The sequence below is a fragment of the Candoia aspera genome, chromosome 2 (assembly GCF_035149785.1).
Source record: "Candoia aspera isolate rCanAsp1 chromosome 2, rCanAsp1.hap2, whole genome shotgun sequence".
NCBI classification, from domain to species: Eukaryota; Metazoa; Chordata; class Lepidosauria; order Squamata; family Boidae; genus Candoia; species Candoia aspera.
The window spans coordinates 158115063-158130307 of record NC_086154.1 but is presented as its reverse complement, the minus strand read 5'-3'; the positions used below and the strand labels follow the sequence as shown (position 1 = coordinate 158130307).

Below are 15245 nucleotides of genomic sequence, written 5' to 3'. Positions count from 1 at the left end.
CAGTACTGTTTTCTTTCACTTTCCAAAACATGCACCAATGTTTTACCACTTACCCTGCTTTTTCCTACAGTCTAAGGGGCTATAAAGTTGTCTTCAATACAGAGATGATTGGAAAGTATAGGACCATTAGAAAATCGAATAACGTATTTTTTAAAATTTTGCCAGGCCCACTCTGCACTTCAGTTGCAGATGCTGCGATTGCTTATGCTACCTTGGCTGGACCAGATTTACAGTATCCGTATGGTGCGTATTGCTGCTTAGTCACTTGAAATGCTAGGAAGGATTTTTCTTTTTACTATATTAAAAAATCTGTGCCTGTTCTTACTTCTTTAAACCCATTACAGGATTATGCCAACCTGAACCATCCTTCTCAGAAATCCTCACCCCTGATCTGAATGGTTTAAAATTGGGGATTGATTGGAGTTTCTTTAAGGTACCTGATTGTCTTCTTTTTTCTTTTGCATTCTCGTTTTATAATTGGTGAACTATCATGAAATTTTAGGGGCAGACTTTGGCCCTTATATCAGTTTTGAGATATGTCTGCAACAGAACAGGGAGTTGCGTCATGATCCTGTGAAATGGTGGAAAACATGAGAGGTAGAGAGTGTCTTGCAGTGATTCTGGAAAGACAAGCAAGGAAGCTAACTCCATTTTGTTTTGCCTTATCTGCTAGGCATGTGATACTGAAATCATAGCTGTCTGCCAAAAAGGTAAAGTGCAAAAGATTGTTGTTTTTTTGCTGCTCACTGATTTTGTTGTATCCTGGCCTGCTGAGTGTCTCATGCTTATATATCTTGAAGATCAAAACTGTCCTGCAATCTGCAAATCACTACATGGATGCTTGAGGAGTGAAAGTGTTTCAGAAGTTGCACTACTTACCTGAGAAAATGTTGAGGAGAAATATGTACATAGAACATGTGTATGTAGCTTTTGGACCTTTCAGGCATTTAACCATTTATTATAAGTCAGTAATGCAAGTAGGTGAAGAGGAGGCTGGGGTGGTGGTGCATGGAAGGCAGTCTGGTGAGTTCAGGGCAGAGGAGCAAAATACATGCTGCATCAGAGGTAAGGTTATTGGAATTCCCTTTTCTTTTTTGAAGTGAAATGCAGCCAGGACAGCCAAGTGTTAGTATATCAATAAACCTCCATCCTTTGATTTGCCAGTTCATATTTGAATTGGAATCTCTTCCCTTGTAGAGCAAAAAGCAACTTTGATTTGGAGGCAATTTTCTTCAAGCAAATGATGTGAAGGAAAGGAATAAGCATTTTCTCCTTGCAGTGCCATTGTTTAATTAAAAACAAAGTGCAGCATTAGGGCTGGTCATGGATCTCCCATATTTAGAGGCAAGATTTACTGGGGAATTCTAATACATAGGTTTGCTTCTTATCCACCACCATGTACCAGTCATTCATGAACTACAGCAAATACAGACCTCTTCCTAGCAAACAAAAATTCATTTAGCATATATAAACTGATGCCATGAATTGCTTACACCTCCCAGTAGGGTGTCAAGTAAGTATTTTATATTACATGGAAGAAAACTAGTTGTTAAGTTGCAAAGGATGAATTAGGGGAACCAGAAGCATGGTTTTGCAACTGCCTCTTTTGCTTGGATTTGATTCCCAGTTTGTTTTGGACAATCTTAGGATGGGTTGCTGTTTCAAGTAGGAGCTGCATTGAATTTTCTATTAATCCATGCTTTTTTTTTTTTTTTTACGTTTCACATCGTTGTTGATATCAAGGTACAATATAATTGTTTCATTAAAAAATGGACTTGGACTGGACTGTTTTTAAATGTGAATTTAGAATCCTGGCCACCCAAGACTTGCCAAATACTATTTAAGAGTGAAGTTTCTTATTTTCTTTTTCTCTTCTTCCTGCTATCGCTGAATGCTCAGCGGTGGAGTTCCTAGTGGATTTAGGAGCCTCAGTGGTTGATATATCTCTGCCAGAGATGGAAGAGGTTCGAGTGGCTCATGTAATCTGCATTCTCAGTGAAATGAGGGATTTCCTACAGTCTGACTTCAACAATCAGTTTGAACAAATGGTAAATGGTGGCCGGGCTCACTTCATCAGTTGGTGTTTTTCACAAATCATGTGAAGGGTCTGCATTCTCTGCCCTTTGTATTTGCAAAAATCTGTGGTTGGGTTGCTGGTTCCTATCTGTATATGAAATGCCTTCTTCAGTATTGCAATGTATCCTCACGTTAGATACCATCCCAGTTGCGGTTCAGATTGGTTTTAGAATGTAGTTAGCAATGTGATGGGGAAATCTAACTTTGAAACCTCTGCATGAACTTCTCTTTGGCCTCAGGATGATTTTGTTCAAGGCACGTAAAATTCTTGGAATCCACAGTGAAGTTCTAGATTCCTGCACCTCCCCCTATACCGAGGCTCTAGACCTCACTAGACTGTCACCTTTCTTTATGTGTGACACTGATTGATTTGAACCATCAGCATGGAGATTTGTCCTATAGAAAAGTGGAGTGTTCACTTGTCCACTTGCTTATCCTTGGGGCTTCCTAAGGACAAGTTATTTTTATATATAAGAGAAGTTATTTTTGAGAAAACCTTCTCCAAGAATGCATTTTATTTTAAACAGTTCTCTCATGGTGGTCTTAGACATCAGGCAGGGTTTAAGGTAGGGAAATGAGAGCAAAATTAAAGAGGGAATGCATATTTATCTACATAACTCTTCAGCTGCCGTGTATAAATCGAAGAAATGTTTTCTAAGAAATAGAAACTTATTTCTATTTGTGACTTTTTCTCTGATATCTACCTAAATGTGGGTGTATTTTTTTACTACACCACTTCACTGCTTTCATTGTCTATACAACAATAGTTATACTTTGCTGTCCATTCTATATGCAGCACTTACTCCAATGTCTTCGTTTTTCAGAATTTGGAGACTCGTTTGAATCTTGCAATTGCTTCTCAGTTCACAGCCCTGGATTATATTAAGGTGAAAAACAAACTGCAGGAATAGAACTGGGGTAAAAAAGCCATTGTAGGTCAGTAAAGTCCTCCTTGTAGACAAGAGGAAGAAAAAGTAGGGAGAACAGTGTGAAGTTAATCCTTCAGCTTTTAATGCAGAAATTCCTACTACATGCTATGAACGGTTAGGAAAGAGTTCTTTATTAAAGCAAGTAATCTTCTCCAGGTAAAGACTAGGCTGAACATTCCTGCTCAAAATAAAGGATATGTTTCTTCCCTACTAACTAGCCCCTCCTCTCCTTAATGTTCTATTCCCAATGGCTTCTCATTAAAATCAGGTTGTCGTCATGGTAACCGTCCCTTTACCAACCCTGCCCATCCTGACAAATAGTAAAATGTTGGCTAAACTACAGTCCCTTCAAAACAGTTAAATCTGGCATACTACTAAAAATAACTTTTGAATTGACCATTGAGTATGAGTGGATTTCATTAATATTATCTCTTTCAGGCACATCTTTTATTTAAAAGACTAGACAGGTTAGACAGGTGTATGTTGCTACTTTTATCTTGATGTTCTGCCATCTTTGCTAATAGAAAACAAAAACTAGACATGATATTTTAATTTTACAACTGTTACAGCCATTGTCCCTCTCCTTGATTAAGAGAGCTGTGTAATACCCAAGTCTGCAATCAGTTTGAGAGATAATTTTATATCAGTGTAGTTTTTATATTGGACTAATTGGAGTGTAATGTTTCCATGTGGTTCCATGTGTTTCCTCTGTTCTACTTTTCCTCTGACAAAGCTAGAAGGAAAGATTGGAAGTATCTACTTTCAGTTTAAACCTGCCAATATTTTTCAGTGCATTAAGTTATAGTTAGCTTAAAGAAATTCAGTAGTTTTGGACTGGTTTGGAATTTTCAGATTTATAATCAACACATCTGGAGAAGGATAGTTTATATGTTGGTTTGTGGAAACATACTAGGATCAAACTTATGTATATGGATTTTACTTGTTCCAGCAAACCATAACTTGACCAGTATAGCTTGGTCATTTATAGATCTGCATCAAGTTTGTTTTTACTAGCTTGAGCTTTTTCTATTTACAGGCAAATCGGCAGCGGAGCCGTACCATAGCTTTCTTGCAAAAGATTTTTGGAAAGGTGGATTGTCTCCTTACACCAGGTATCTGACAGCTAAGAGCAATCTTATATATTGTATTAAGCTTAGTCTAGTGCTAACCACATGTCAAACCAAAATCAACAGTAAGTTGGTTATCCATAACTTTGGCTTGTATTCCAACCAACTTTGTGCTATCTGGTTAATACTTGTGTTGTTTTGTTTTGTGTGGTTTTTCTTTTCTTTTTTAGCTTTGCATATACTAATCATTTTTAAAACACATGATGTTCTGAACAAGATCAGAACTATGGCAAACAGGATGGGAAAGGATGGGCCTCCCACACACCTTTGGGGAAGCAGAAGACATCCTGTAGTTAGAATGTTTTCATGTCTCGTTGTTCCACCTACTTGTGTTTCTGTCCAAAAATGGAAGTGGTGTGGGAGCTAACACTACTGTATGGATGATATACCAAACGATGCTTCAGGCAATTAATTGTTTCAAATAGTTGCTGGAGCTAACCTCTTTGACCACAATTTTATGCCAAGATCTGGATTCAAATTATATGTTAGGCCTAATCATAAAATGGCAGAGTATGTGATATTTTGCAAAGGTTCTGTTGGCCTGATACTTAAAGAGCTCTTCCCTCAGTTCTTTGTGTGGTGTAAAAGATGTTATAGGTTGCAGCAGCAGCATTGAGAAGGTGCTAGTCATAATATACCTGACTAATTGAATATATGCTTCAATTCCCTTTTGAAGGGAATTTACTGAGATACCAGTAGATTTACTAAAGATAACAGATTGGCACTTATCTGACAGTATCCAGTATCCTTACAGATACTAATTTGGGGAGGAGCTAGAGCCATCAGCCTGATAGCACATGCTTTTCCAGCTCCTGCCACTCTATAATAGAATAAATTATTTTTAGTATTTTTGTCATGAGTACTGATGGCGAGCTGGAAGGGGCCTCTATCCAGGCGGGAAAACGCATGCGTAGTACTGAGGAATTAAGCAGCCATTCAAAGAGACACAGATCAGACCCGCCTTAACTTTTGGGGTTTATCTGTCTGGGTTTTTCCCACGCTCCTTCAGTTTGTTAGGATTCTGTTTTATGTAGCAGTAATAAACACTAGAGACCTACTCCTCATCTCAGCGTGATTTCTGACTGCTAGGTTTTTTAGTATACCTTTTTTCTTTTTTCCCTTTTTAGTAGTTTTAGAATTATTTTAATTTTTGTAACTTTGTTTGGATAAGACGACTTCAAAGATAAATGCTCATTTAAAGGATTTTATGCGGGACTGATCGACATGGGTAAACGGAAGAAAAGAAATGGTGTTAGCCCAAATTCCCACTCTCCACTGCAGCTTGCCAAACAAACAAGAATTGAAGATTGCTTTGCACGAAAGGGAAACGTAAGTAAAATAAACATCCCTCCCACCTCCAACAAATTTGAAATACTGGAATGGGATCTTCAAACAGAGCTGGAGAATCAACAGTTATTAGAACTATCCCTATCTGTTAGGGAAGAGCTAAATGAGAGCCAGGACTTTGGTACGGGCTCCCCTCGTGCATCATCATTCCAAGTACTTAGCCCAAATATCTGTCGCAGGGGATCTGAAATTAAGTCTAATACTAAAAATAAAAAACAAAGTCAGAATATGGAGAGACTTCCATGGGAAAACTCAAAGGAGTTCATGGCAAAGCAATGCTTGCTCACGGCGCAAACCGTTACCTCGATATTCGAGCAGCTCTCAGACATAAAACATGAGCTGGATGTGTTGAAAGGAGATATTGCGGCTTTTGTGCAAAAGTATGAATTTAAACCTTCTACTTTTATAAAAGCTCATGAAACAGATGCGGCTAAGCCTCACACCCAAGGCAAGTGTGCTGATAAAGAGCAAGCAGCTAAAGGAAAAGTTAAACAATTAGATAAAAAGCCACAGCCTAAAGAACAGCCCTTTAACTTCTGATAAGGAAAAGAGTGGGGAAATTACAACAAAGACTCTTTGGAAATAAACAAAGCATTTCCTGCTAAATTAAATCGTCTACTGCAAACACAACAGATTGCTCTTGTTATCTCCATGAATAGACATAATGTCAGACTTTGGAATACTAGGAGAGCAATTGTAACTTCCCTGGGTCAGCTTCTTCATTGCCAACAGGGGCAGATAGATTTGTGTGCTATAGAATGGCTCCCGATTGTTCCAAAACGGAAGCGGATCCTCTTGTCTTTCAAGCAGTCTACCATCCCTTTGATGCTATTTAAGATGAGGTCATATTTAGCTTTGTTTCAAATTTTTCCTATCAGAGTGTTTTGCGACAAAAAGGTTAAATCTTTATTTGGTGACATGACAGCTCCCAAGGCCTTCCTTCAGCCTTAAGAGAGCATGAGTGTGGGAGTCAGCCTGCCCTGCCTGATGAAGATGTTTGCGATTCAACTGAAGCTGGCCTCATTAACGCTTTCGGCTCTTTACCAAGAAAAGAACAAGATAACATTTTGCTTAAGCTGGAAAATTTGAAGAAAACTTTGCTGGTCGCAATGGCTACAGCTGAGCCACTCATAGACCTTGTGTCTCCAAACACTGATAATAATTCTCTCCCTCCAGCGAACAAGGGACTGTCTGATTATGACCCACCAAAAAACAGCAGTCCAGATCCTTTTGGGTCAATAGGGGAACTTGTAGCTGAGAAGGAGCCATTACTCTCTTCAGGACATTCTATTGAGGCTCTAGCAATAAATCAGGGGACTGGAGGGGGATTTATGCCAGTTTCAACACCACTGAGTCGAATGCAGCATGACACAGCAATTATGTCTCCATTGCCACTGAATGAAGCCTCGGTAAGGCAAGATCAGCTGGCTGATGTTAACTTTGAACAAGATCCCCAGGAGCCGATGCAGGATTTGCATGAGGCAAGCCACCTTCCAGCTGAGGTTGTAACACCTGTTGCTGACTCCTTAGTTCAGTATAACAACCTCGTAGCTCTCACTTGTCAAAACCACATTTCGTGACTGGATCCAAATGATTATGCATTTTCCCTTTTAACCTGGAACATTGCTGGATGGTCAGTTCCATCAAAAGACCAACTTTTTTTTGACTATTTATCACAATTTGATGTCCTTATTACAGGAAACCTGGGCATCTTCAGAGGTGGAGTTAGATGGTTATTGGGTTAATTCTATCTTAGCTGTTCCTAGTAAGGTTGGTGGGAGATCTAAGGGCGATATTGCGACTTTAGTAAGCACAGCTCTACAATTTAAATGTATGTTACTCCCCCCTCTAGAGCCATGGATAGTGGCTACCTTGCTTTCACCCAAACATGGAAATTTTGCTTTTTAATGTTTATATTCCTCCTCTTAATCAGAATGATCTGCTTAGTACTATATGGGTGCAAATAGAAAATTTTATTTGTAACTGCTTAGAGAAATATCCCACAGCATCAATAATAATTGGTGGGGATTTAAATGCTAGAACAGGATTAAATGATTACACACTATAAAATCAATTTAAGATCTATTATGAGGAGAATGTATTAGAGGAACCTCTGTACCCTAGAGAATTTAAAGATCCAAAAGGTAACTGGGCAGCCTTATGTGCAAGACAAGTGATTGCATGCCTGGATCTATGGATTCTCAATGGTTCCGTAGGAGGGGATCATCCAGCAGAATACACTTATTGGGGGGCAGGAAGAAGATCCACAACTGATTACTGGATAACTTCGTGTGATCTACTGAAATTCCTACAGAGAATGGAGGTAGATTCCAGATTAGAAAGTGATCACAACCCTCTAATTTTAACTTGGACACCCTACTGGAAATCTTTAAGAGCTAATTTAATTTACCCCCCAATGTTTGAAAGCACTAATACCCAGGTGAGAATTAAATGGGACCGAGAAGAATGCAATAGTATCCTGGCTGATCTAATCCCTTAAGGTTCACAAGGCTCCCGGTGCTGTGTCTTCCTCGAAATAATTAAAAGGAATTCTAGTTGGTGGGCACCTTTACTGGCATCTCTCTTCACATATATATATATCAGACTGATTATATGGATAAATGGATGCTAGCGTCCGAAACATTAGAAATTCGTGCTCACCTCCTAGATAGTAAGTCCCATATGTTATATTTAGACTGGTTCGACAGTTTAATTGCCAATCTTAAAACAGTTCTCACTAAGGGAATGCAGTCTTTCCCTAGAAACAGGGTTATAAAAAATAAAAAATGGTTTGATACGGACTGTGTACAGTTAAGATATATAATAAGGCGTATAGGAAAAGTAAAAATTTCCCCTCCGAGGACCAAACTCATTTACTAAGGTCCTTAAAGTTTCAATACAAGACTTTATTAAAAGAAAAGAAATGCATGGCATTAAAGGAATCTTGGCAGAAATTAATCCAATCAGTCAGGATAAAAGATACATCCCTTTTTTGGCATATCACTAGAGGTTTGGGAAAATTGCTCCCACCCCCACCTAATCAAGTACCAGCACATGCATGGGAGGAATTTTTTAGAGGGTTGTATACGGACGATGCTTGTGATATGAAGACGAGTCAGATTAATCTGGACAAAATTCCTCACTGGCCTCCAGTTACAGCACAAGAGGTATCCCGGCTGATATAATCCCTTAAGGTTCACAAGGCTCCCGGTGCTGTGTCTTCCCCGAAATAATTAAAAGGAATTCTAGTTGGTGGGCACCTTTACTAGCATCTCTCTTCACATATATATATATATATCAGACTGGTTATATGCCAAAGGACTCAGATCATGAACTTCTTATTGCACAATTTAGGAGCAGACTAAAGAGATTAGGGAAGACCCACAGATCAGCTAGATATGAGCTCACTAATATTCCTAAGGAATATGCAGTGGAGGTGAAGAATAGATTTAAGGCACTGGACTTAGTAGATAGGGTCCCAGAAGAACTACGGACAGAAGTTCGCAACATTGTTGAGGAGACAGCAACAAAATACATCCCAAAGAAAGAGAAAACCAAGAAGGCAAAATGGCTGTCTGCTGAGACACTAGAAGTAGCCCAAGAAAGAAGGAAAGCAAAAGGCAACAGTGATAGGGGGAGATATGCCCAATTACATGCAAAATTCCAGAGGTTAGCCAGAAGAGATAAGGAATTATTTTTAAAGAAGCAATGCGTGGAAGTGGAAGAAGACAATAGAATAGGAAGGACAAGAGACCTCTTCCAGAAAATTAGAAACATCGGAGGTAAATTCCAGGCAAAAATGGGTATGATCAAAAACAAAGATGGCAAGGACCTAACAGAAGAAGAAGAGATCAAGAAGAGGTGGCAAGAATATACAGAAGACCTGTATAGGAAGGGTAACAATATCGGGGATAGCTTTGACGGTGTGGTCAGTGAGCTAGAGCCAGACATCCTGAAGAGTGAGGTTGAATGGGCCTTAAGAAGCATTGCTAATAACAAGGCAGCAGGAGACAACGGCATCCCTGAACTGTTCAAAATCTTGCAAGATGGTGTCAAGGTAATGCATGCTATATGCCAGCAAATTTGGAAAACACAAGAATGGCCATCAGATTGGAAGAAATCAACTTATATCCCCATACCAAAAAAGGGAAACACTAAAGAATGTTCAAACTATCGAACAGTGGCACTCATTTCACATGCCAGTAAGGTAATGCTCAAGATCCTGCAAGGTAGACTTCAGCAATTCATGGAGCGAGAATTGCCAGATGTACAAGCTGGGTTTAGAAAAGGCAGAGGAACTCGGGACCAAATTGCCAATATCCGCTGGATAATGGAAAAAGCCAGGGAGTTTCAGAAAAACATCTATTTCTGTTTTATTGACTATTCTAAAGCCTTTGACTGTGTGGACCATAACAAATTGTGGCAAGTTCTTAGTGGTATGGGGATACCAAGTCATCTTGTCTGCCTCCTGAGGAATCTGTATAACGACCAAGTAACAACGGTAAGAACAGACCACAGAAAACGGGCTGGTTTAAGATTGGGAAAGGAGTACGGCAGGGCTGTATACTCTCACCCTACCTATTCAACTTGTACGCAGAACACATCATGCGACAAGCTGGGCTTGAGGAATCCAAGGCTGGAGTTAAAATCTCTGGAAGAAACATTAACGATCTCAGATATGCAGACTATACCACTTCGATGGCTGAAAGCAAAGAGGAACTGAGGAGCCTTATGATGAAGGTGAAAGAAGAAAGTGCAAAAGCTGGCTTGCAGCTAAACCTCAAAAAAACCAAGATTATGGCAACCAGCTTGATTGATAACTGGCAAATAGAGGGAGAAAACATAGAGGCAGTGAAAGACTTTGTATTTCTAGGTGCGAAGATTACTGCAGATGCTGACTGCAGTCAGGAAATCAGAAGACGCTTAATCCTTGGGAGAAGAGCAATGACAAATCTCGATAAAATAGTTAAGAACAGAGACATCACACTGACAACAAAGGTCCGCATAGTTAAAGCAATGGTGTTCCCCGTAGTAACAAATGGCTGCGAGAGCTGGACCATAAGAAAGGCTGAGAGAAGGAAGATCAATGCTTTTGAACTGTGGTGTTGGAGGAAAATTCTGGGAGTGCCTTGGAGTGCAAGAAGATCAAACCAGTCCATCCTCCAGGAAATAAAGCCAGACTGCTCACCTGAGGGAATGATATTAAAGGCAAAACTGAAATACTTTGGCCACGTAATGAGAAGACAGGACACCCTGGAGAAGATGCTGATGCTAGGGAGAGTGGAAGGCAAAAGGAAGAGGGGCCGACCAAGGGCAAGATGGATGGATGATATTCTAGAGGTGACGGACCTGTCCCTGGGGGAGCTGGGGGTGTTGACCGACAGGAAGCTCTGGCGTGGGCCGGTCCATGAAGTCACGAAGAGTCGGAAGCGACTGAACGAATAAACTACAAAACCCAAGACAACCTTTTCATTTTAAATGGTACCAATTTAAATCCCAGATAAAAAATTGCAGGATTGGCAAAGAACCATTAATAGATTTACATGGAATGGGAAAAAAAAGTATGATTCAAACTTTTGCACCTCTTCTGAAAGGGAGAGGAGGACCAGCTTTTCCCAGTCTAAGGTTATATTACAGAGCAATCTGTCTATCAAGAGTAACAGAATGGATAAAATTTCCTAACAGCAGAATATCAACTATAGAAGAAGGAGGCTCAGCCGGTGAACTTTCATAGATATCTATGATATAAAGATACATACATACATACATTTATTTATTTATTTAAGCACAAGGCTGGAGTTAAAATCGCTGGAAGAAACATTAACAATCTCAGATATGCAGATGATACCACTTTGATGGCTGAAAGTGAAGAGGAACTGAGGAGCCTTATGATGAAGGTGAAAGAAGAAAGTGCAAAAGCTGGCTTGCAGCTAAACCTCAAGAAAACCAAGATTATGGCAACCAGCTTGATTGATAACTGGCAAATAGAGGGAGAAAACGTAGAGGCAGTGAAAGACTTTGTATTCCTAGGTGCGAAGATTACTGCAGATGCTGACTGCAGTCAGGAAATCAGAAGACGCTTAATCCTTGGGAGAAGAGCAATGACCAATCTCGATAAAATAGTTAAGAGCAGAGACATCACACTGACAACAAAGGTCCGCACAGTTAAAGCAATGGTGTTCCCCGTAGTAACATATGGCTGCGAGAGCTGGCCCATAAGGAAGGCTGAGAGAAGGAAGATCGATGCTTTTGAACTGTGGTGTTGGAGGAAAATTCTGGGGGTGCCTTGGAGTGCAAGAAGATCAAACCAGTCCATCCTCCAGGAAATAAAGCCAGACTGCTCACCTGAGGGAATGATATTAAAGGCAAAACTGAAATACTTTGGCCACATAATGAGAAGACAGGACACCCTGGAGAAGATGCTGCTGCTAGGGAGAGTGGAGGGCAAAAGGAAGAGGGGCTGACCAAGGGCAAGGTGGATGGATGATATTCTAGAGGTGATGGACGCATCCCTGGGGGAGCTGGGGGTGTTGACGACCGACAGGAGGCTCTGGCGTGGGCTGGTCCATGAAGTCACGAAGAGTCGGAAGCGACTAAACGAATAAACAACAACAAAAATGTATTTTTATAATACATGTATCTTTGTGTATTTTTTTATTTTCCTGTCACTATTTTAAAAAGCAATAAGAATAATAGATACTATATCTATGGTATAAGGAAATGAAAGAAAACAAGAATCTGAAGGGACATATTTAACAGAAAGTCTGTTAAAGGTTTGCAATTCTTTAAAAGCAAGGAGAAGTCCAACAATTTCTCCACTAGTATCACTGTTAAATGGTTTTTATTTCAAGCACAAATACGGTAGACACGTTCCGATCGCATATGCCAATATGATATATCAGGACTCAAGAATTAGACTAAAGACTCAACAAGAATTAACTTTATTTTGCTTAGAAAACATATCAATCCACAGATACGGGGTGAGGGATATATGACTTGGCAATAGATAATAAAATATACAATAAAGACAATAACAGTAAAAGACAGCAGTTAAAATTTAAAAATATCACAGCAGAATTAACAAACCTATTAAAAAGTTCTAAGAACAAATCAGTAGAAAGTAGAAAGAAGCAGAAATTCCCTCTGAATAAATATAGTTATACTCTGATATCAGCATAGTCAAAGGTTACGTTTGGCTTTGTATACGTGGGCTTTATACTCCCCTTTGGAAATTACAACTAGATGCGAATACAGAGAGACGGAAGGTCCGTGAAAACTGTTGAGTAAACTGCTAAGAGCCAGCAAGCCAGCAAGCTGCAGATCGCCTCAGAAGAAGGAGGCCCATATAAACACCTTTGGTTCTGGAGGCCCATTAGGCCCTTGAATTTCTCTGTACGCTGGAGTATTTTGGGATATTGAAACTCCTAATTTATAATCTGTAACCAAAGTGGTTTGGGGACTGAAGTATACCCAGCAAAGAAGGAAGAAGCAGAGGAGGAAGAGTAATAGTGCTATTGAACATGGACAAAAGTAAGAAAGGAGAAAGGTTTTACAAGCTTTTTACACCAGAGGTGCAACAACTGAGACATTGTAATATGGCCTTAAACTGAGAGATACAGCGAAGGGCTTTTTGAAATTTTATCTAAACAATCAAGCAAACAAAGATAAGCAATCTGAATGTTGGAACTTGACCTTAAACAGAGGAAAGGAAGAGAAGAGAAAGAAGAGGAGGAATAAGAGGGAGGGAAGAAACAAAGATCTACACTAACCATCTGTATTAGACTTTGAAGCTCAAGAAGTTGCTACTATACCTAAATAAGGAGGTGAACAATTGCAACTTGATTAAGAAGATTGATACCCCCATCTCTCTCTATAAACCTCTTATGGAGGAAGAATATGGCCAGCTGAAGGTAGTTACCAGCAAAAGATGATTAACAGATGTTGTAAATTTCATGGTATTATAGTTTTTTGCTTTTATAAGTAATAAGTAAGATTTTAATAGGTTTTCATATTTTTACATACAGCTTTACATGTATAAAGACAGAATTACCCTGTAGATATTTTGAAAGTTTATTGATGACAATATTTATTTATTTTCATATTTTTATCACTGCCCATCTCCCCCACACAGGGGACCCTGGGCGGTTCACAATAAAACAGTTTAAAATTCAATAAAATCATAAATAATATCAGTAATCAATAAATATAAATATAAAATATAATGAAATCCAGGTAACGGCAGATCTAATTCTACCCAAAGGGGACAAGACAGGTCCCGGCAGGACTAGGGAACCGACCAGCCCCAAGAGTGGCTCTTCCTCTCCCCACTCCAAGCATGGTGGCAAAACCAGGTCTTCGACCATTTTCTGAAGTCCAAAAGTTTTCTGAAGTCCAAAATATGCTGCACTGAGAGGAAGTTGGGTTTTTGTTGAAGGGTCTTTGTTCTGGTTTGTCTGTGTGTTCCTTCTTTCTTTTAGGAGAAAAGAGATTATGGGTTTAAAAAGGCACTGACAGGCTTCCCCTCTAGTTCACAATATAAAGCCTTGCAATAAGCAACCAAGAACTGAAAAATTCCTTAGTAGTGGACAACATACAGAGTTAATACTGGAAACTAGTAAGAGATTTAAAGTATTAGAAAGCCTAGAGTATTTACACAAGGAAATAAACTGTCCTGTTCCTTCAAACACACAATCAGATTTTAGTTATTTTAGTTATTCCCAAACTGAACCTGTTGATTTGTTACAAATGTTGATCAGTAAGCAGTGCAAATTGGTAGGAGACTCAGTAAAAACAATTTTTGATATTATATTAGGAATTGAAGAAATTGAAGACAAATTGAAGAAATTAAAACTTTTGACATCAGACGTAAAGGCTATATGCCAGAGAGTAGAAAAATTAAGAAAGAAAAAAGAAGGGGATTATAGCGGCAGTGAAGACCCATGCACACAAATACAAACAGGCTATTTAAATGTAGAAGGAGGCGAATTAGACAACACTAATATCCACTGGATACAGTAAATGCCAATTATCATACTTTACAACATAGAGATATAGCAGGTATGGAGAAAGCAGATGCTCTAGAGTTAAGTAAGAGCAGTCCTCTTGTGGAGTTAACTGATACCAGTCATGGTTCCTGATCAAAATAGACAGAGCTAATACTATTAGTTAGATAGATAGATAAAAAAGATGAACACAGTTCTCAGAAGATGACAAAAGAAATAGGTACCAAGAGAAATATCAACTTAATTGAGGGTTTGCAGCCAGAAAATAACTTGTGGAAGAACAAGCATTTCTAAAGGATGTCGCAAATCTTCCTTTAATAACCCAGGGTAACTTTATTAACCAATTAGATAAATTAACGTTGCATATGATAAATATAATGGATAAAACTATAGCTGACCTTGATGATTTAGTTGAATCACCATCAGAAAAAATTAGAAAGGAAAAATTGGCAGTATAGATGGATAGAGATTGGTTCAAGTTTCTGATTTTAGAGGAATTGGAACAGGGCAGTCAGACTGTTAATTAATTAATTAATTTATATTTCGAATTTCCATCAGAGTCCGAAAAGGGGACTCTGGGAGGTTTACAATCAGAATTAAAACACATAAATTACAATATAAATAACTCTATAAAAATAAAATAAATATAAAATCCAGCAGCACAGATCTTGTTTGTTGGGGAGAGATCTATAATAGCCACCCGCAAGATGAACTGGTGCCCCTCCCACCCCAAGCGAGGCGGCAGAACCAGATTTTTAGGATCT

At 39.0% G+C, this 15245-nt stretch overlaps 1 protein-coding gene across 1 annotated transcript in view; it reads left to right on the top strand.

The window, feature by feature from the left end:
- The window catches only part of LOC134491068 (uncharacterized), a 50993-nt gene that overhangs the window by 21145 nt on the left and 14603 nt on the right, over positions 1-15245 (top strand). Inside the window, exons 12-17 of the mRNA XM_063294577.1 lie at positions 166-243; positions 345-433; positions 674-710; positions 1900-2048; positions 2901-2963; positions 4042-4117. Coding sequence (XP_063150647.1) covers positions 166-243; positions 345-433; positions 674-710; positions 1900-2048; positions 2901-2963; positions 4042-4117 — 492 coding nt within the window. The remainder of the gene's footprint in view (positions 1-165; positions 244-344; positions 434-673; positions 711-1899; positions 2049-2900; positions 2964-4041; positions 4118-15245) is intronic.